A 22,790-nucleotide genomic window follows, 5' to 3' on the forward strand; every position below is an offset into this window, starting at 1 on the left:
AATACAATAGAAAAATATATTAGTTAACAAATAAATATCGTGTTAGATTTGTGGATTTGATTCCACTTAGGATAAGGATTCATTAGATCTTGATCAAAGAGAGAAAACTTATGTGGTTTCTTACTTGGTAATTGTTTCTATGTTTATTGGAAATAGGTTTCCAATGACTTATAGGTTTTAGGTTTAGACATCTATAAATAGGGACATAGGTAGAAGTAGTTAGATATCAAGGTAAAACACATAGAGCAAGTGAGGTCTTGAGAGTTGGTGAAAATGTCTTGTCAGAGATCTTGTATTCTTGTTTGTGTTGTTCTTCTATAATGAAACCCAGCAGCCCGAGGACGTAGACAAGTTCTTTGTCGAACCTCGTAAACTTTGTGTTTGTGTTCTCAATCGTTTATCTATATTTTTTTGCACTTGTTAACTTTCACAAGAGGAATTCAGGGTCAAATTCCTAACATTGTGGTATCTAGAGCCTGGTTCTAGAGTGGAAACAATGAGCATATAAGACGTTGAGAAGAGGGTCGACAAGTTTGACGGCAATGACTACAGCCTATGGAGGTTACATATCAAGGATTACTTAAGTATGAAGCAGCTTGCGAAGACTTTAAGCGGCAAGCTCCCAAAAGAGATGAAGGAGGAATAATTTGTCGAGATTGACATGATGGCCCTTGGAGCAGTTCAATTATCGCTTTCAAATGAAGTACGGCGATTTGTCATCAAGGAGACTACATTAAAGGGAATGTTGGATAGCATATCCAACATGTATGAGAAACCAAATGTCGTTCAACAATTATACTTGATGAGACGACTGTTCACTCTGAAGATGGGTGAGGGTATATTTGTTCGCCAACAAGTTGGAGTAGTTGGTGATATTATCGAGCAACTAGCCTCAGTGGATGTAAATTTTGACGAACATATCAAATCTTTGGTGTTGTTGACTTCCATGTCTTCAGATTGGGATGTGACTGTGAACTCAATTTGTAATGGAGTTAGGACTACGAAAGTTGAAGTTTAATGATGTGCGTGACATTCTTTTGAATGAGGAGACACAAAGACTTTATAACCTTGATGAGCCTTCAAGTTCTGCGCTATCTATGGAAAATAGAGGTAGAACGTCCAACAAACACTCAAACAATAATCGTGGAAGGTCCAAGTCCAAGGTACCATGAAAAAAACGAAGTGTGTCCAAGGCAGGAAAATGGTCCAATGGGTGTTGGCATTGCGGTAAGACTGGACATATCAAGAGAGGTTGTAACCAGTGGAAGGATTTAACGAAGATGACAAACACAACTAAGTATGACTCGGAGGCACTTGTACCAAGTGTTACAGAAACACCATTGGAATCATGGATCGTAGATTAGGGAGCATCTTTTCACTTAACTTCACAACGAGAGCTCATGGTGAATTACCAACATGGTCATTTTGGAAGAGTAATTCTTGCTGATGGTAGAGCCCTGGAGATTGTGGGAATGGGTGATGTGAAGATCTCGCTCACACATGGTGGAATATGGACTTTGACGAATGTTAGACACGTTCCACAGTTGACAAGAAACTTGGTTTATGTGAGTCAGTTGGATGATGAAAGATGTCGTACTACCTTTGAGAAAGGCACGTGTAAAGTAAGTAAGGGATCTATGGTATTAGCTCGTCGACTCAAGACAATGTCACTCTACACGACCTTGGGTATTATCGTTGTTGTTGAAAACAATGTAGGCGGTACGATCATTGAGAAGAAGGATGATGCATACTTATGGCATCGTAGACTTGGGCACATCAGCGAGAAAGGAATGGGTGTACTTCAAGCACAAGGTAAACTACATAGTGTGAACTCAGTGAAAATTGGGCTTTGTGAAGATTGTATATTTGGGAAGCAAAAAACTGTCAGTTTCTCAAAGGGTGGTAAGGCACCAAAAGATGCAAAATTGGAGTTGGTTCATACTGATGTGTGGGGTCCTGCACCTAAGCTTTCAATGGCTGGCTCAAGGTACTACGTGAATTATATTGATGATTCCACAAGGAAAGTATGGGTTTACTTTATGAAACATAAATTGGAGGTGCTTATTACTTTCAAGAAGTGGAAGGCGATCGTAGAGACTCAGACATGTTTGAAGATCAAATGTCTGAGGTCAGATAATGGAGGTGAATACTGTAGTAATGATTTTAAAGAGTATTGTGCATAGAACGGGATCAGGATGGAATGAACAGTTCCTAGAACTCCACAGCAGAATTAAGTGGCTGAACGCATGAATATGACTTTGAATGATCGCGCAAGGAGTATGAGGTTACATGCAGGATTGCCAGACATGTTATGGGCTGATGCGGTTAATACTGCTGCTTACTTAATTAACCGTGGACCTTCAGCGGCATTGAATAATCTTCTACCTGAGGAAAAATGGAGTGGAAGAGAGATATGCCTATCACATTTAAGAGTATTTGGTTGCGAGGCATATGTTCACATTGAGTCCGGTGCAAGAAGCAAGTTAGATCCTAAGTCTCAAAAGTGCATATTCATCGGCTATGGCGGGGATGAGCTTGGCTATAGGTTTTGGGATATGCAAAGCAAGAAAGTTATCAATAGCCAGAATGTCATCTTTAATGAAAGGTGATGTATAAGAATAGGCAAGCAGCAGAGCCTGAAAGTCCTATAAGAAAAGATCGACAGTTTGCAAGATTAGAAGAATTGTCTGATAAAGATGTGTCTAAGGTTAATCATGGGCAAGAACAACAAGAAGTAGCTCCTGAGGCCGCACAACCTGATAATGAAGTTCCTAATGATGAGCCAATGACACCTCTTTTTGTGCTAAGAGTATCGTCGAGAAGTAACAAAGGAATACCACCAGATAGATACTCGCATTGTGCTAACTATTTGCTATTAACTGACTGTGGTGAACCCGTGACTTATGATGAGGCGATACAACATGAATATTCAGCTAAGTGGGAGGGTGCTATGCAAGATGAGATGGACTCTCTCATGTCCAACAATACATGGGAGTTAGCTAAATTGCCAGCGGGAAAGAAAGCATTACACAAGAAGTTGATGGGAGCAAACGTTACAAGGCCAGGCTGGTTGTGAAAGGTTTTCAGCAAAAGGAGGGTGTTGATTTTGATGAGATCTTTTATCCGGTTGTTAAACAAACAATTCAGGTGGTGCTTGTATTAGTGGAAGCTAAAGGATTATATTTGGAGCAGCTAGACGTCAATACTGCTTTTCTTCATGGATATTTGAAGGAGATAATTTACATGCAGCAACCAAAAGGTTTTATAGCACATGGTAAGGAGGACTTGGTATGCAAACTGCAAAAGAGCCTGTATGGCTTAAAACTAGTCTCAAGGCAGTGGTACAAGAAGTTTAATGCATTCATGTGTGGAAGTGGCTACACAAGATGTCAATCGGATCACTGTTCTTACTTTAAGAGGTTTGACAAGTCTTATATCATTCTCTTATTGTATGTGGATGATATGTTAATAGTTGGGGCAGACTTCGACGAGATTGAGAAGTTGAAGAAAGAGATGTCAAATCAGTTCGCAATGAAGGATTTGGGTGAGGCGAAGAAAATCTTAGGTATAAAGATTATTCGTGATAAAGTAGCTGGTACTCTGAAGCTTTCACAAGCGGAGTATGTTGAGAATGTGCTTAAGTGATTCAATATGGATGATTCAAAGGCTGTAGGTACACCGTTAGTGGCACACTTTAAGTTGTCATTGGAACAATCACCCAAGAGTGAAAAGGAAAAGGAATATATGAAGAACGTACCTTATGCGTCGGCAATTGGATGCTTAATGTAAGCTATAGTGTGTACTAGACCCGATATTGCGCATGCAGTTGGAGTTGTGAGTAGGTACACAAGTAATCCAGGTAACCAACATTGGGAGGCTTTGAAGTGGATCATGAGGTATCTTCGAGGTACTAATATGTCTCTTTGTTTCAAGAGAGGTAGTGTTGAATTACAAGGGTATGTGGATGCAGACTTGGCTGAAGATAATGATACTAGTCGGAGTACAACTGGTTATGTGTATACTGTAGGTGGTACTGCTGTATCTTGGATCTCACATTTGCAAGGGTAAGTGACTTTGTCTACGATGGAGTCAGAGTATGTAGCAGTCTCAGAGGCTGGTAAGGAGATGGTGTGGCTAAAATGTCTCTTGAAGGAATTGGGTAAAAAGAAGGAGATTTGTGCTTTGCACAGTGATAGTCGAAGTGCAATTCACTTGGCAAAGAACCATGTTTTTCATTCAAAGACTAAACACATTCCTATGAAGTATCACTACATAAGAGAGCTTGTGGAGAATGCAGTGCTGCAATTATTGAAGATTCAAGGAAGTGAAAATCTTGCGGACATGTTGACTAAGTATGTGCCAATAGGTAAACTGAAGCTATGCTTGGCTTCAGTTGGTCTCCAAACTTGAAGAGGAAGATGTTGGTTGCGGTGGGTTTTGAGTTGCTATGATTGAAGAGTGTTGAAGATTGTTGCTACTGGTGCAATCGGCTCCAAGTGGAAGATTGTTAGGTTTGCGGATCCGATTCCACTTAGGATAAGGATTCATTAGATCTTGATCAAAGAAGGAACACTTCAGTGGTTTCCTACTTGCTAATGGTTTCTATGTCTATTGGGAATAAGTTTCCAATGACTTATAGGTTCAGGTTTAGACATCTATAAATAGGTTCACTTTAGCAGTAGTTAGATATCAAAGTAAAACACAGAGAGCAAGTGAGGTTTTGAGAGTTGGTGAGAACGTCTTGTCAGAGATATTATATTCTTGTTTGTGTTGTTGTTCTTCTATAGTAAAACCCAGCAGCCCGAGGACGTAGACAAGTTCTTTGTTGAACCTTGTAAACTTTGTGTTTGTGTTCTCAATCATTTATCTATATTTTTTTGCACTTATTAACTTCCGCAAAATGAATTCAGGGTCGAATTCCTAACATATCGATCTATTACTTAATTAGCAATTGACACGTAGAAAGTTGGTGAGTTTGTGCTAAAACTAAAACGTAAGTGTAAAGACTTGCACTCTAAACTCAGAAGCGTAAATACAACACCCCAAGCTTGGAGTGAGTTATAATCATTGAATTGTCATCCTTACTCAATCCAATGGTTATAAGGAATTCAAGCAAATCCAAACACAAAAATCCAAGCAGAATCGAAGCCCGATCGATATCTGTATGCCTAGCTTGTCTAAAATGCTTCATTTTCCAGAAAAAGCCACCATATCAACCCATCTCTTCCATCAAGTAGAAATAGAAGTGTAATTGGTACGGTGGAGATAATCAACCAGATAAAGCAAAAGGTTAACTGATGAAAGAAAGAATTCTCCCTCCAGCAATTAAGCTTGATCGCTAGCTTTGTCAGTTATTACCAACTTTCTAAACATCACCTTGTATTTTTTTTTTTTTAGCCTTGAAGTTTCCAGAAAAAGGGAACCCGGCCACTAAAGATACAAATGTGTTGCGCTCGTAAGAGTTAGGAAGTGTAAAGGGTGGCCAAAAGAATAAAGACGAGTTTGCCAAAGAAGTGTAAAGGATAGAGATAACAATCACCAGCCAAAGTAAAGTTTGCTATCCTCTGCTTTCTTCGCCGGCTGCAGCTAGCAGCTGGTCCCGTCTGGAGTCGTGAAACACATGCAAGAGTACATATGCTCTTCACGGTTCTCACTATGAAGATGGAATTAGGGATTTAAGAGCGTTCAGTGTTCTGTCGTCATATATCTGGAAATATTGGTGATTAATCACATATTAGTGATTGTCTTACATTAGAAATGTCACACGTTCCTTTAGTGGATGAGATACAAGCATGAAATGCATTGCAACGGGAATACAAAACTTACTTGGGATGCAAGTGTTATAGGTTGTCCCCTTCAGAGCATACTGAATAACTATTCTTCCTTTTTGTGTTAATAAATATGTGCACAAACGTCAGTATCAGTTGCAAGTGTCCACACATATCTAGCTCGAAGGGAAGAAATGTCTTCTGCCACAAATGCCGATGTCGGCAACATGGACAATGAGAGCATCAAGAAATTCCTGTTCCAGATAGCCATGAAAAGCGAATGGGAAGATGTTGTCCAGGCGTATAAGCAAAATAAGCGGGCTCACAAGGCAAGGATCACCAAGTCAGGTGACACGGCATTGCACATAGCAGTGTTAGATGGCCAACAGAAACATGTTGACGAACTGGTAAAACTGGTTTCCGAAGAGGAGCTGAAACTCCAAAACAAGCGAGGGAATACACCTCTCCATTTTGCTGCAGCACAGGGGAATGTGACAATGTGCCAGTACATTGCCAAAAAGAGTCCTTTCTTGGTTAGTATTCTCAACAAAGATAAAGAGACCCCTCTCTTCTTGGCTGCTCTCCATGGTAAAAAAGACGCCTTCTTGTATCTCCACTACATATGTACTCCTGAAAAGTCTCGTCCAAACTACGATTATTGTAGGAGGGGTGATGGAGAGACTATATTGCATTGTGCAATTGCTGGGGACTACTTTGGTAATCATGACTTCATGAGCACCTCCTCTAATTTGATATCTTTCATATATGAGCTATATGTACTTTGATTGCAGGAACTAACATACTGAATTGTGCTTCACAGATTTGGCATTTCATATAATAGCCCTGTATAAAGATCTAGTTAATTATATTAATCACGATGGATTTTCCCCCCTCCATCTTCTGGCAAGTAAACCTTCTGCCTTCATGAGTGGTAGCCACCTTAGACCTTGGACTACAATCATTTACCACTGTAAGTAAAACTTGATTGTGGAGTGATCGATAAAGCGAATCTATATCTGGTGTGTTACGTTAATTAACTGCTTATAACTCTTCTGAATGTATGGTTATCTCTCAAACTCTCAAAGGTATATTGGTCGATGAGCTGAATGTGGAAGAAGAAGATGACTTCGATAAGCGGGTAAAAAATATAATCAACAATCAAAAGGCTTCGAAATACCCAGAAAATTACGAAACCTGTATCAGCTTCCTGACGCTGTTCTGGAGAATGGCTTCGCTTCTCTTGACTAGTCTGTTCAGGAATATGGCTCAACTATTTGGTATGTAAATTAATCAAATCCATTTGAACATTTAGTACTTATGACTTGTGGGTTGATTCTATGTAAGCATGCCGTGATTGAATTATCTGTACTGAAGTACTACACGTACTAGCTACTCGATCTTTTGTAGTTTCTAATAAAGAAGTCGGCCAGGGAAGAGGCGGAAAACAATCCACAGATGTAGAGAACGCTAAAGAAACTACTGAAGGACATTCAGGTCCATACAACACCTGCTTTGATTTTGTCAAGCTCTTATCAAAGGCAATGCTGATTGTTCTTGGATTAGGTATGGCACATTCCCATCCTAAGGTAATTTGGTGATAAGCCACAATAATACGTACATTACACTAAATTGAGAATATATGTTTGTACAAGTCAATCATATGTAATTGCCAACATATTTGAAGGGTCTAATGAGATCCGGAAGATAAGGAACAAAAAAGAGAAGAACAAATGGGCCGTTCAGATCATGGACAAGCTACTAGAAAGTTCTTTGATGTATGAATATGAAGACAGTGGTATGAACCCGCAGGCAGAAACAATATTATCATCCCACAAGGACGATGAAACAAAGCCGTACGATATTACAGACGGTGGCGATAACATCACCTTTGGAAGCATTGAAGAACAATCAATGACAGTTCAATCTAGTGCAACTGATCCACAACAAAACGGTAACAAGGGAAACAACATTAAAGAAAAGGAAGTCACCAGAGAAGGTAATTACTTGCTCTAACCTTCCTCAATGATTACTCAACAGCACGTTAATAAGGAACAAATAAACTTAGGTAATCCATGTGTCACTATGGTTATATACTCCAAAATTCCCTAAATTATAGCATATGCTATAAAATGTTAAAAAAAATTATTGCTTCCCTATAATGCAGAAATTATAAAGAAATTGTCGGAGTTGCTCTTGCCGCCAAAATTAACTATAGAGAAAACCCCTGAGATTGAAAAGAAGGAAACACCCATATTGATTGCTGCGAAGAATGGTGTGACTGAAATGGTGGAGAAGATCCTAGAACTTTTTCCAGTGGCCATCCATGACCTTAACTCACAGAAAAAGAACATAGTTTTGCTGGCTGTGGAGCACAGGCAACCCCATGTGTACAAACTCTTGATAAAGAGTAAGATCACGAAAGAAAGCGTTTTCTGCAAAGTGGATAAAGATGGCAATAGTGCATTACACCTTGCAGCAACTCTAGGAGAATATAAACCTTGGTTAATTCCTGGTGCTGCCTTGCAAATGCAATGGGAAATCAAGTGGTATGAGGTAACATAAATTGCCTACGACGAATCTTTCATAATCATAGCATATATGTTCATATTCGGGGTTATATATATATATATATATATATATATATATATATATATATACGTACATATCTTACTTGTTTCAACCAAATGATGTGCTACCAATTTGTTTGAGAAAAAAAATATTTTTATGAACACTCGGCTATATGAGATTGCATACTAATCTAGTGATTACTACTTTGGTACTCAGAGTAGAGACTACTATGGCGGAGAGGTAAAATGTGGCTTTTGGCTGGCATGCATAGATGGACCAATATGCATATATGAGTAATATGACATAATTTTCGAAGTAGTGTACTCTTTATTTTATTTTAGATCGAAGATATACTTCATTGATACTAATTCAATTTAGGAGGAAAAAGACTACTCAATTCAAATTATCATCAATATGATAGCAATTATATGGCGTTTTCCTCGCTAGTCTACTCTTAATTGATTCATTGATGTATTGTATAGATGATCTTAATAATGTTTTATGTCTAACTCTTGGTGTGCAGTTCGTGAAAAGCTCAATGCCGCTCCACTTCTTCGCCCGCTACAACAAGAAGGGCCAAACGGCAAAGGACATCTTCACCGAAACCCATACCGAGATCGTCAAAGACGGCGGGAGTTGGCTGACCAACACCTCACAGTCCTGCTCCGTCGTCGCAGCACTCATCGCCACCGTCGCCTTCGCCACGGCCTCCACCGTTCCTGGTGGCACCAACGAGAACAACGGCAAGCCGACCCTCGAAAACCAGCCAGCTTTCGACATCTTCGGCATCGCCTCCCTCGTCGCCCTTTGCTTCTCCGTCACGTCAATGGTGATGTTCCTGGCAATTCTGACGTCAAGGTATCAGGAGAGGGACTTTGGGAAAGACCTGCCGAGGAAGCTTCTCTTCGGCCTGACGTCGCTGTTTTTGTCCATCAGTTCGATGCTGATATCGTTTTGCGCCGGGCACTTTTTCGTGCTCAAAGATAAACTCAAGTACGCGGCGTTTCCGGTGTATGCAATATCGTGTTTGCCGGTGTCATTTTTTGCTATAGCGCAGTTTCCGTTGTACGTTGATCTGGTGTGGGCGACATTTAAGAAGGTGCCGCAGCGGACTTATAGGGTATGTGACTCCTCTTTTAACTACCCTCATTGATACATCATGCATGCAGGGTTGTACGTAGTAATCTAGTGCATTCGTTGCTGATTAGTCTTGGTTCGGTTTTGTATGCTAGGACATCGCCGTACGACAAAATTAAGAAACAATCACTAGCTAGGAAAAATCTGCTATGCTATGCGCGGCTGTATGCCATGCCAACATGCAGGAGAAGTCCATATATATATACGTCTTAATTTTGTGGGCTTCTACTTTCCATCATAAACCCTAGCTATATACGATGCAAAATGATGAATTGCTTCTCCTCTTACATCAATGTATACACCACGCATACTGATACAATTATTGCGAGTATTTTTCCTGACGGGGTTTTTTTTTGTACGTGTGTAGGAATGACCATAAATATATACTAAAAATATGAACTGTCTCGATCAGTCTTTGAATTACATATATCCACCGAAAGAGACAAGAATCTGCTCTCATTCCACCACATCGCGCTCCTTCACTTGTGTCTTGCAACTCCGAGTTCGTTAGTTACAGTGCTTCTAAAGGAAGATCAACCTTTGAATCTTCACACTTGTTTGGAGAAGGAAATATGCTCTAGCTAATTATGGAGCTTCTCTTTCAGAGCAAGTATGATAGGTTATAGATAGTCGTATCATGAGATTGATATTTTCTGTCTTCCGGTTCAAATTTAGTATGTTGACTTATTTGTTTTACTTGTCTCTTCGAAAGGTTTTCACTAGGCTGGTCATCCTCCATTGTTGATTATCCAATTGTGTTCTTTTTAATGAATAAATTGGACTGTTAGAGAGGTTGTTATTTTGCTATGGTTAACTCATCAACAATATTTAAAAACAAAAAACAAAAAAGACAAAAGGGTTTAGCATTTTTGATGCACTGGTGTGAGGTGTGACTGTGTGAAACTCCAGTGTAGATTATTAGAGCCCAGACAGCTGTCGGAGAATGGTTGAAAAAAACCATTTAAAACCAAATTTTAATTGATTAATTAAATTAAGTTAAACTTATAATTAATCAAAGATGAATATAGATTTGAGTTCTCCATAATGAGGGCTACAAGATCATATGTTTGTTTGTGTAATTTGGTTTGTGGGTGAATAAGAAATTGTCACTCAAAGATGGCTACTTAGAATGAGGGAAATGTAATTGTCCCACATTGGAAAAGAGAAGTGTTGAAAAGCCTTTATATAGAATCCATTGTGTATGGATTGTAAAGTGTGTAAGCCCCCTTATACCCTCTCGCGCACGCGTAGGGGGGGGTGCAAATCCTAGGTCGCAAGGGAAACTCGTGTATGCCCGTGCGACCTGCGGACACGAATGCAACACCGAATTGAGGGTCAGATTCTTTTTGCATTTCCGAAAATTCGGTTGACTTTTCAAATTCTCTTGACTGTTTAAATTCTTCTTGTAACAACTGAGTTATTGTGTGTTATGGAGAATTATAACAGAATTGAAATCAATGTTTGTAACATATGTAACTCATATATGTTATGATCTTTTGATTTCTATAACCGCCATCTTATTTATTGCTGATTGCAAATCCTCACAGTATAAATAGCCACCATCCTTTCATTGTAAAAGTATCACATTCGAAAACACATTTCTCTCCCACTCTCAAAGTTCTTAGTTCTTCTCTGATGATAGATAGAGGTACCTTTCGAGTTCGTTGAGGGTTCTAGTTAGTAGTGCAACTTTCTAGAATTGTTTAGTCGTTATATCCTGGGAGACAAGCGCCAAACATCCTTGCACCGGTAGAGGAGGCGTAAACGTCTTAAGGACAGTGTGGTATCACACACGTCTCGACTATTTCTTCCATCACAAATCGTTCGGTATTTTTGTTGAATTTCTTTTCGTGTTCTCCATTTCTGATTATTTATAATTCAGCCTATTAAATTATATATGCACTATATCATTGATTATTACAACAATCTTAAGACGTTTAGTTTGATATTGCTTATATAATTTGTATTCGATATTTATCTGAATTTTTTCAAGTAAACTTACACCTTGTGTGTGTGTTTCGTTTCTAAAAATGACTAACGGAGAAAATTCTGGAAATGGCAAGGGACCTTTGGTGCCAACTGTGCCTACTGGTCCCGTTGTACCTGTCTCAGTATCCCATGGGGAAAAACCTGAGAAGTTCAACGGTTTGCATTTCAAGAGGTGGCAACAAAAGATGATGTTTTATCTGACCACTCTGAATCTTGCAAGATTTTTGACGGAGAATGCTCCTGAGTTAAAGGAAGATGACCATGGCGATCAAGCAAAGATTGCTGTTGTGAATGCATGAAATAATTCTGACTACTTATGTAGGAATTATATCATGAATGGTCTAGCCGACTCATTGTACAATGTGTACATTAGCATGGGAACGGCAAAGGAGCTTATGGGAATCCTTGGAGAAAAAAAATATAAAACCGAGGATGCCGGCGCCAAGAAGTTTATCGTGGGCCGCTTCCTTGATTATAAAATGGTGGATTCCAAAACTGTAATGAGTCAATTCTCTGAGATTCAGCTAATCCTGCATGAGATTCACGCTGAAGGAATGCAACTAGGTGAAAGTTTTCAAGTGGCATGTGCTATTGAAAAGTTACCACCTGCTTGGAAAGACTTCAAGAATTATTTGAAGCACAAGCGAAAGGAAATGACCATGGAGGATCTAGAGGTTAGACTTTGCATTGAGGAAGACAACCGAGGATCTGAAAAGAAAGCATGGATCAATGGCGTCTCTGCCAAGGCAAACATGATGGAACATGGTCAAGGTTCCAAGAACAAGAAAGGCAAGTATCAAGGGTCCAAGCTGGGGCCAAAAGGAGGCATCTCCAAAAGGCCAAGGTTTGAAGGCAAGTGCTACAACTGTGACAAGACTGGTCACAAGTCTGTCGACTGCCACAAACCAAAGAGGAATAAAAGGAAGGAGGCAAACCTGATTGAGGCAGTCACTCAGGATGTTGCAGACATGAACCTCTGTTGCATGATATCTGAGATGAACATGGTGGATTCAAACCCCAAGGAATGGTGGATGGACACTGGAGCCACCAAACATGTCTGTGCTGACAAGAAGATGTTCTCCACCTTCGAACCATCCGAGGATGGGGAGATTCTGTACATGGGGAACTCTGCAACCTCCGCCATCAAGGGGAAAGGAAAGGTGATTCTGAAGATGACCTCTGGAAAGGAGTTGACTCTGAACAATGTCCTGTATGTTCCGGAGATCCGCAAGAATCTGATTTCTGGTGCAATGTTGAACTCTCATGGGTTTCGCATAGTGATAGAATCTGATAAGCTTGTTCTATCCAAGAATGGAATGTTTGTGGGTAAGGGCTATGTATCGGGTGGGATGATCAAAATGAATGTAATGAATTTGATCAAGAAAATGAATGAAGCTTCTACTTCCACCTACATGATTGAGTCTTCCAATTTATGGCATGGTAGACTAGGACATGTTAATTATGATACTTTGCGAAAGTTAATTAACATGGAACACTTACCAAAATTCCAAATTGATTCAAAACATAAGTGTGAAACTTGTGTAGAGGCTAAACTGACTAGATCATCTTTCCAAAGTGTTGAAAGAAACAGTGAACCCCTTGATTTGATTCATACAGATGTGTGTGATTTAAAATCAACGGTATCTAGAGGAAATAATAAATACTTTATTACCTTCATAGAGGATAGCACGAAATATTGCTATGTGTATTTGCTAAAATGCAAAAGTGAGGCCATAGAGAAATTCATTCTCTATAAAAAAGAGGTTGAGAATCAACTCAACAAGAAAATTAAGGCACTAAGAAGTGACCGAGGGGGTGAGTATGAATCGCCATTTGCTGAGATTTGTGCTCAGAATGGGATTATACATCAAAGGACTGCTCCATACTCACCACAATCCAATGGTGTAGCAGAACGCAAAAATCGTACTCTAAAGGATATGATGAATGCTATGCTACTCAGTTCTGGGATGCCACCCAACATGTGGGGAGACGCGATTCTCACGGCAAATTACCTTTTAAATAAGGTGCCCAAAAAGAAAGAAGAGAAAACTCCATATGAGTTATGAAAAGGGAGAAAACCATCCTACAAATATTTAAAAGTTTGGGGATGTTTGGCCAAAGTGGAAATTCCTAAGCCTAAACAGGTGAAGAATGGGCCTAAAACGGTTGATTGCATCTTTATTGGATATGCACATAACAGTTCGGCTTATCGATTCCTAGTCCACGATTCGAATATTCCTGAAATCCATAAGGATACGATAATGGAATCGAGAAATGCATCTTTCTTTGAAAATGTATTTCCACGGAAGTCTAGAGAGGAATTTAATTCTTCTAAACGGGCACGTGAAGACAACCGAGCCGAAACTAATGATGCTCAAGATCAAGAATCTGAGTTGGAGTCCGAATCTGAGTCTGAGGTTGAACCTAGACGAAGTAAAAGGGCAAGGACCACAAAGTCCTATGGACCTGACTTCCTGTCATATATGGTTGAAGGTGATCCCCGTACCTTCAAAGAGGCAGTTAGCTCTACCGATGGTCCTCGGTGGAAAGAAGCAATCAAAAGTGAGGTTGACTCCATCATGCAAAATCACACTTGGGAATTAGTGGATTTGCCACCTGGGTGTAAGCCTTTGACTTCCAAGTGGATTTTCAAAAAGAAACTAAAAGCTGATGGGTCAATAGACAAGTACAAGGCCAGACTTGTTATTAAAGGCTATAGGCAAAAGGAGGGTTTGGATTATTTTGATACTTATTCTCCTGTGACGAGAATAACCTCCATACGGATGGTACTTGCAATTGCAGCATTGCGCAAACTTGAAGTACACCAAATGGATGTAAAGACGGCTTTCCTAAATGGAGATGTAGAAGAAGAAATCTACATGGAACAGCCAGAAGGTTTTTCTGCTCCTTCTAAGAGTAAGAAGGTGTGCAGATTGGTTAAGTCATTATATGGCTTAAAACAAGCACCAAAACAATGGCATGAGAAATTTGATAATGTCATGATCACCAGTGGATTTAGAATAAATGAAGGTGATAAGTGTGTATATATCAAAGACACTGAAAATGGATATATCATTTTATGTCTGTATGTGGATGATATGCTTATCGTTGGGAGCAACGATAAGATGATCAAGTCTACTAAAGACATGTTGAATTCTAAGTTTGACATGAAAGACTTGGGACTTGCTGATGTCATTTTAGGAATTAAAATTACGAGAACATCAGAAGGGCTAGTGTTGAGTCAAACACACTATGTGGACAATATTCTTGGGAAATTTGACAAGGAAGGTTCTGGAATTGTCAGAACTCCTGTAGATTTGAATCTACATTTGTCCAAGAATAAAGGTGAAAGTGTTTCTCAATTAGAGTATTCAAGAATAATTGGGAGTCTAATGTACTTAACAAGTTGTACAAGACCAGATCTAGCTTATGTGGTTCATAAGCTAAGTAGGTACACGAGTAATCCTGGAGCTATGCATTGGCAAGCGATTGGAAGAGTGCTCAAATACCTAAGGTATACTCGTACCTACGGGTTGCACTACACATCATACCCAGCTGTTATAGAAGGGTTCACTGATGCGAACTGGATATCTGACATGAAAGACTCAAAGTCTACTAGCGGATATGTATTTACGCTAGGAGGTGCAGCCGTGTCCTGGAAGTCCTCAAAACAAACAGTTATAACTAGATCCACAATGGAGTTTGAGTTTGTAGCACTAGACAAATGTGGGGAGGAAGCAGAATGGCTACGCCAGTTCATAGAGGACATTCCTAGATGGACAAAACCTGTGCCTGCGATTGGTATACATTGTGATAGTCAATCTGCAATTAGCCGGGCACAGAGTAAGATGTATAATGGTAAGTCTAGATACATTCGTCGAAGACATAATACCATTAGACAACTACTCTCAACTGGAGTTATCTCTATAGACTATGTAAAGTCTAAGGATAATATTGCTGATCCTTTAACTAAAGGGTTAAACAGAGAGTTAGTTGAAAAATCATCGAAGGGAATAGGACTAAAGCCCATTGGAAATTAAAAATCACTACAGTGGATACCCAACCTAGCTGACTGGAGATCCCAAGATCTAGGTTCAAAAGGGAAAACCAAACTGGAGAGATTAGTTCGGATCATTGTGGGGAGTTCCCCAAGTCCATTCCTATGATAAAAACCAGTGATACCCGTGAAGGATGAGGTTAAGTTAAAACTTTTAATGATTCTTATGCGTCGAGAAATCGAGCAGAGTAATGCGGGTTACTCTTAATGAAGAGATCACCTATGCAAGAGAGAAGTGGGGCCGCTTCTAGGGGAGTTAATGAGGGCATAACTCTTATCAAACTACTTGCAGAACCAGGCGTGTGTTCCATGGCCAAAATGGGCACAAAAATGAGAACCGAAGTGTACCAGGGAGACTCCTGTGTAAAGTATGTTATCATTTACACAAATGACGAATAGTTCAAAGACATCGCGTCTACTATTTAGTTAGTAAAGTAAGCATACTTTTATAAGGGAAGGTTCAAAGGGTCAAACCTACCTATCCTATGCAGGTTTCAACCGTAGAAATCTATCACCAAATTCTATCGAGTCTTTGGTGGCCAATTTCATTCATGTGGGGAATTGTTGGAGAATGGTTGGAAAAAACCATTTAAAACCAAATTTTAATTGATTAATTAAATTAAGTTAAACTTATAATTAATCAAAGATGAATATAGATTTGAGTTCTCCATAATGAGGGCTACAAGATCATATGTTTGTTTGTGTAATTTGGTTTGTGGGTGAATAAGAAATTGTCACTCAAAGATGGCTACTTAGAATGAGGGAAATGTAATTGTCCCACATTGGAAAAGAGAAGTGTTGAAAAGCCTTTATATAGAATCCATTGTGTATGGATTGTAAAGTGTGTAAGCCCCCTTATACTCTCTCGCGCACGCGCAGGGGGGGGTGCAAATCCTAGGTCGCAAGGGAAACTCGTGTATGCCCGTGCGACCTGCGGACACGAATGCAACACCGAATTGAGGGTCAGATTCTTTTTGCATTTCCGAAAATTCGGTTGACTTTTCAAATTCTCTTGACTGTTTAAATTCTTCTTGTAACAACTGAGTTATTGTGTGTTATGGAGAATTATAACAGAATTGAAATCAATGTTTGTAACATATGTAACTCATATATGTTATGATCTTTTGATTTCTATAACCGCCATCTTATTTATTGCTGATTGCAAATCCTCACAGTATAAATAGCCACCATCCTTTCATTGTAAAAGTATCACATTCGAAAACACATTTCTCTCCCACTCTCAAAGTTCTTAGTTCTTCTCTGGTGATAGATAGAGGTACCTTTCGAGTTCGTTGAGGGTTCTAGTTAGTAGTGCAACTTTCTAGAATTGTTTAGTCGTTATATCCTGGGAGACAAGCGCCAAACATCCTTGCACCGGTAGAGGAGGCGTAAACGTCTTAAGGACAGTGTGGTATCACACACGTCTCGACTATTTCTTCCATCACAAATCGTTCGGTATTTTTGTTGAATTTCTTTTCGTGTTCTTCATTTCTGATTATTTATAATTCAGCCTATTAAATTATATATGCACTATATCATTGATTATTACAACAACAGCCCCAGAGCAGTGGTGGACCTAGGAATCCAACAATGGGTGGACTTGAATTTTATAACGAAAAAATTCGCGGCGGTGCTAAACAACTTTATTAATTGAAACAAAGAAAGATAGACCTAATCAGAGTTGGATGTAAGAGTTAATCCCTCATATGAAAAAAAAAATACAAGAGTTAATTAAACGGTTCGATAAATCTTTAATCTTCTACTAGATCATATTACACGCGCTGCTATATACACATAAATAAACTAATGAATAAGGTAATGTAGATATTATCTTATCTTAAGTCCTTTACTCCAATGTTTAAAATTAAAAATTTAATTAATTACATTTAAATTGGGTCTCAAAATTGAAAAAACTCAATAAGACGAACTACAAATGAGAAAGAGAACGAGATTGAAGCAGAGAGAGTGATAAGTTCGTTAGTCTGTCATTGTTGTAGGCACTATCGTGATCAACTAGAAAGAGTGAGGGCTCTTTTTGTGGATAACATAAGATTACTAGTAACATTACTAATGTAGAAGCCCTATTCTAATATATATATATAAAGATTTTTTTTTGCCCACAAAATAAGGGTGGACTTGAGTCCACCATACCATGCACCTAGGTCCGCCCCTGCCCCAGAGCCCACAAACTCACAAAGTATATGAAACATGCAAGCTAATTAGACCCTGCTGAAGAAGACGAACTCGTTTGGATTAAACAGTCCAACTTACATCAATCATCATGATGACATAAGAAACAGCAAAGAAGAATAAGAGTTAAGAAGAAGAAGATTACAGAAATGCTTAAAAAACACTGTATAATTGGAGACAACTTTTTCAACGCAGCTATCAATTATGTAAGCAAATGGTGTTGGCTTCGAGTCTATTTCCTGATGATGACGACGACGACGATGATGAATTGATGATGATGATGATTATAAACATGGCACACGCTGAAACAAAGGAAATCAAATTTAACAGAGTAAACTCTTGTAAAATTCTATTATCCATGATCCATTGATCATAATACAACCACACAAGAATAATAGACACAAACAATGTATAACAAACATGTAATGAAGTACATGAATAAGGAAATATAAAGAGTGCTATTAATTAAGATAACAACTTGCAGATAAAACCATTTGACTCTAAACTAATCTTCTGCACTTCTCACTCTCTCTATATCTCTATGAGACTAATATTGTATTCATGGTAAAGAGTGAGAGTACATGACAATTTTATATATATGAGTGGTTTAGGTTTAGTGTCCTCCCATAAAAGAAACTAATAAGCCTAGTATCATATTTTCCTAATATATGTACTGATATGACAACTTATTATAATTGGATCTTTGCCTTATATATTGAGATACCAAGATTTAAGGAACTGGTATTTAAGTTAATTGATTTCTCATTGCTTAATCTGCTTGTATATAACAAGTTGTGAAGATCTTGATGGAGTTAGACGATAATGTCCATATTAATCTTACAACTCTCACACACACGACACTAATTCCTGCTGTGAGTCGAACTCCTACTGTAGGGCTACATGGAAGGTGTCTAATCATTTCTCTAGCCATTATATACACTTGCGAGTGATCAGCCACCAAAACATCGTTCAGTTCACAATCTTCCTCCTCTTGGCCCTTTCAACAGTGACACTTCTTGCCCACAAACAGAGCCCCCGTTGGTGTACGTGTTGGTACTTAGTGATAGAAATATTGCAACATGATAATTGAGGAAAATACTTGTGATATATTGAAGAAAATATAAGAACTGTACACTGTTATAACCCTAACAAAGGTATCCCAAAGCTATATACAGGAGAGGAAAGCCACAGCATGACTGACATGTAGCGATTATAAATTCTGAAAAGTTAAACTTTAAAATTTAGAATGCTAAAACTCTACGATAATCTCAATGTAATTGAAATTACAATACAGCTGTTGAATATTGATATAAATTTTAATTAACAAACTCAGTTACAATTTAAATCCAAACACATTGTTTACAATTAAGTATAAATTATAATCTCAATGTAATTGAAATTACAATACAGCTGTTGAATATTGATATAGAGTTTAATTAACAAACTCAGTTACAATTTGAATCCAAACACATTGTTTACAATTAAGTATAAATTACAGTTGTAGGATTCAATCAAGACTCACTAAAACTAAAGAACTGAATCAAACAGCACGTTGCTGACAGCTGCTCGATTTATTAACTGCAACTACGTACAACCTGCGGTACTACCCTCTGCACCATTGATTGGTACACCGGGATTGCAAACACAAACCCGGTCAGCTTCACAGCTGGTATGAGTAAAGTGAATATAACTACTCAACAGATAAACAACAACAATAACATGCAAAAAAAACAATAGATAATGTATTACATTTCAATCAAAGTTAAGTTCTCGACTTAACATTATTATCTCAACAACAATAACACCACGCCCAATATACATCCTACAACACTCTCCACCTCTTACTCAAGGTCCAACACACACTACTAAACGAGAAAACAATTAGTGAACCCTACAGGAAAGCATAGTTCAGGAATTCACGTATAACAAGAAGAAAAGCACAAAAGAAGATAATTGTGTCACGACTCCAAAATTTCGAGTATGAAACTCTAATTTCAAAGTCATGAAAACTCTAAAACAATCTCAATCAATCGAAATCATTTTAATGTTACAGTGGATCATTTCTGAGTTCAATATACAACTCAATTAAATCGATTATTACAAACCAAATTTATAATTCAACAATTATAACAAATGGAAATGTATAAATTCTCACAAAATCCTCACAAAAATCCACATAAAATTCTCACCACAAGATGGAGAATAAACGACTTCGAGTCTTCAGAGTTGTCCTTCGATTTCCATTAATCGACACCTGCGGAATTATCCCATACACCATCGAATAGGTGCACCGGGATTGTAAACACAAACCCGGTAAGCTTTGCAGCTCGTATGAGTAAAACAACAATATAACTCGCATATCGATATATACGAAAATCCACAGATCAACAAATATAAATGCACTCATGACTCATTAGACGGCCCATCTGGTTGTCTAAAAATGTGAAAATATATGTACTCATGAGAATTGGGCAACCCCTATGTTTACCCAAATGCATTTATAATACGGGTACCCATGAGCGCTGGTACACATCTGTTACCCCTCATGTAGTACGCTGCCGACATTGGACAACCACCTGTCATCCAATATCAAAAATATATGGATACTCGTAAGCCGATAACTCATCTGTTACCTCATATGCAGTACCCCGGCAGCAGACTAGAGCTCTAACTGTATCGTAACTTTCGCCCGACCAAAGGCTAGGTTCCGACATGCCAAACACGTCCGAAGACTGGTCTGAAGACATAAACACATCCGAAGACAAAAACACGTCCAAAGACATCAATCACGTCCGAAGACAAAACTCGTCCGAAGACATCAATCACGTCCGAAGACAAAAACTCGTCCGAAAACATAAATCACGTCCGAAGACAAAACTCGTCCGAAGACATCAATCACGTCCGAAGACAAAAACTCGTCCGAAGACATAAATCACGTCCGAAGACAAAACTCGTCCGAAGACATCAATCACGTCCGAAGACAAATACGTTTTAACAAAACTCGATGTTAAAACCACGTACAATAATCATCATGTCATATTGTACAAATTAAATCAACATGCTCAATATATAATCTCATCATCAACATGAACATATTCACAACGAAATCATGACAGTAAATAATATAGCAAACTATATATCTGTACCTATTTACCATTTATACAAATATATATTCCACTATATCATATACATGTCATATTTCATTCTTTAAAATTCTGCATAATCTTGAATCTCTGCAAGGGTAGATTCGAAAATGTGAGATTTTACTCACCTTATAATCTCGAGCGTAATTCCACAATTCTGAAAGTAATTCATTTTCTTGAATTATTGATCACCTTCAAAAGATAAGAAAAGAATTTAGAATCGTTACGTAAACCTTAAATGCCGAAACAGTAATATTATTTTACTGTTCAGCAATTTTCTGGGTTTACGAAATTACTGTTCACGTATTTACTATTCACGTAATTTTGTACAAATACACATCGACTACGTATTCATGTACGTGTACATACTATTTTACGTATTTCTGTACGTATTCATACTATTCAAATGTAAATACTGTCTCTGTAAATAATAATTACCGATTTACCCTTCCAAAATTACTTTTACATTTATTGAATGTAATTTACATTTATATTTTACCGAATGTAAATAAAATTTATATTTACTATACGTAAATTACTTTTTACATTCACCGTACGTAAAAATAAATGTTACAAAATTACTGTTTTTCGAAATCACTGTTCACGCGCCGCCGCACGTGGCGGCGCGTAGGGTACACCCGCCACCCTCTGGCGACTGCCACTCACTGTGGCAGCGCGTGGGGCCCACGCGCCGAGCTTAAGGCCGCCCCAAAACCCTTCATCTCTTCCCCCTCTTCGTCCCCACGGCCTCTAAGCCACCCCACGTTACCCCACGCGCCGCCCAAAGCGGCGGCAACTTCACCAAAATCCTCCTCCACCGATCTCCTCCAATTCGAATCAAAACAATCACAAATTCACAACAAAGCATCACAACCATCAATTGGATCGAAACCTCACCTATTCCCGGCCTTGGGAGCACCGGAGCTCGTCAGAGAGCTCGGACCAGTCGTGCGAGGTTCGGTGAGGCGCGGCGAGCTGGATCGCGTCTTGCTCGGAGGAGAGTCGCGTCGACCTTGCGTGGCTGCTGGTGCCGGCGGTGAGGAACACGTCCCTCGGAGGAGGGAGATCGGCGATCGATTTTTCGGAGAGGGAGAGAGACTCGGGTTAGAGAGAGAGAGAAAGAGGGAAAATGGGAGAGGGAGGCGCGGGGTGTGGGTTTCCAGAAATGGAAACCCTAACTCCAATAATTATCTATTTATACTCGTTTCTAAAATCGGAAACTAACTTCCGACGTTAATAATTTTAACGTACAATGTCCGATTAGAACGCGTGATGTGTCCTCAAACTCGTATCGACGAGTTATACAACTTTCATGAAAGAAGTTTTCGCAAACGAGCGACGGAATAAAAGTCGATACTCACGTCGCGGAAACGTAGCGTTTTTCTAAATAAACGTTTCGATAACGTTTCCGCTTTCGTTTCACAACGTCGCAAGCAACTAGATGTCGTTTAAATGAATTTCAGAAATTTATAACTTAAAAACAATTCCATAAACGTTCCGAAAAATCGGGTTATTACAAATTGATTCTTGCATAACATCTTAGTTCATAAATCACTTAACAAACAATAAAATAAAATACATGAGATAAGTAAACAAACAACAAACACAACAAAACACAAACAAGAAAATGTAACAAATAACATTTTTAAAACATGTGCACTCATAAGACCCGGGCAACCCACCTAGTTACCCATTATCATTTTTAAAACATGTGTACTTACGAGACTTGGGCAGCCCATCTAGTTACCCCTCATGCAGACATACTAGAGCTCTAACTGATCGTAACCAACACCAGCCTAAGGTTTGGTTCCCGATTTAAATGTCATCACCATCCGAAGACCAGAAAACGTTTTAACAAGACTCAATGTTAAAACCACGTACACCCATGATAATATTGTACAAAACCAATCGACTCTCACAACATCACAAAATGAACAA

The 22,790-nt window shown here is 38.8% G+C and overlaps 2 protein-coding genes across 2 annotated transcripts in view; both read left to right on the forward strand.

Moving 5' to 3' along the window:
• Positions 1-22,790, forward strand: part of LOC126783240 (small ribosomal subunit protein S13, mitochondrial-like) — a 96,257-nt gene that overhangs the window by 4,028 nt on the left and 69,439 nt on the right. The gene's annotated exons all lie outside the window — the stretch shown is intronic.
• On the forward strand, positions 5,964-9,974 carry LOC126783223 (uncharacterized). Its single transcript, XM_050508646.1, has 8 exons — positions 5,964-6,485; positions 6,589-6,738; positions 6,854-7,045; positions 7,158-7,331; positions 7,453-7,764; positions 7,933-8,321; positions 8,860-9,456; positions 9,841-9,974. The coding sequence occupies exons 1-8, from the start codon at positions 5,996-5,998 to the stop codon at positions 9,844-9,846; spliced, it is 2,310 nt and encodes a 769-aa protein (XP_050364603.1). The 5' UTR covers positions 5,964-5,995; the 3' UTR covers positions 9,847-9,974.

The sequence above is a fragment of the Argentina anserina genome, chromosome 2, assembly GCF_933775445.1.
Source record: "Argentina anserina chromosome 2, drPotAnse1.1, whole genome shotgun sequence".
Lineage (NCBI taxonomy): Eukaryota > Viridiplantae > Streptophyta > Magnoliopsida > Rosales > Rosaceae > Argentina > Argentina anserina.

Excerpts from the sequence above, each read along its gene's own strand:
- LOC126783223 (XM_050508646.1), top strand. The coding sequence starts at position 5,996 with ATGGACAATGAGAGCATCAAGAAATTCCTGTTCCAGATAGCCATGAAA. Across the intron at positions 7,332-7,452 it reads GCTGATTGTTCTTGGATTAG|GGTCTAATGAGATCCGGAAG; the intron begins GTATGGCACATT and ends ACATATTTGAAG. Across the intron at positions 8,322-8,859 it reads GGGAAATCAAGTGGTATGAG|TTCGTGAAAAGCTCAATGCC; the intron begins GTAACATAAATT and ends CTTGGTGTGCAG.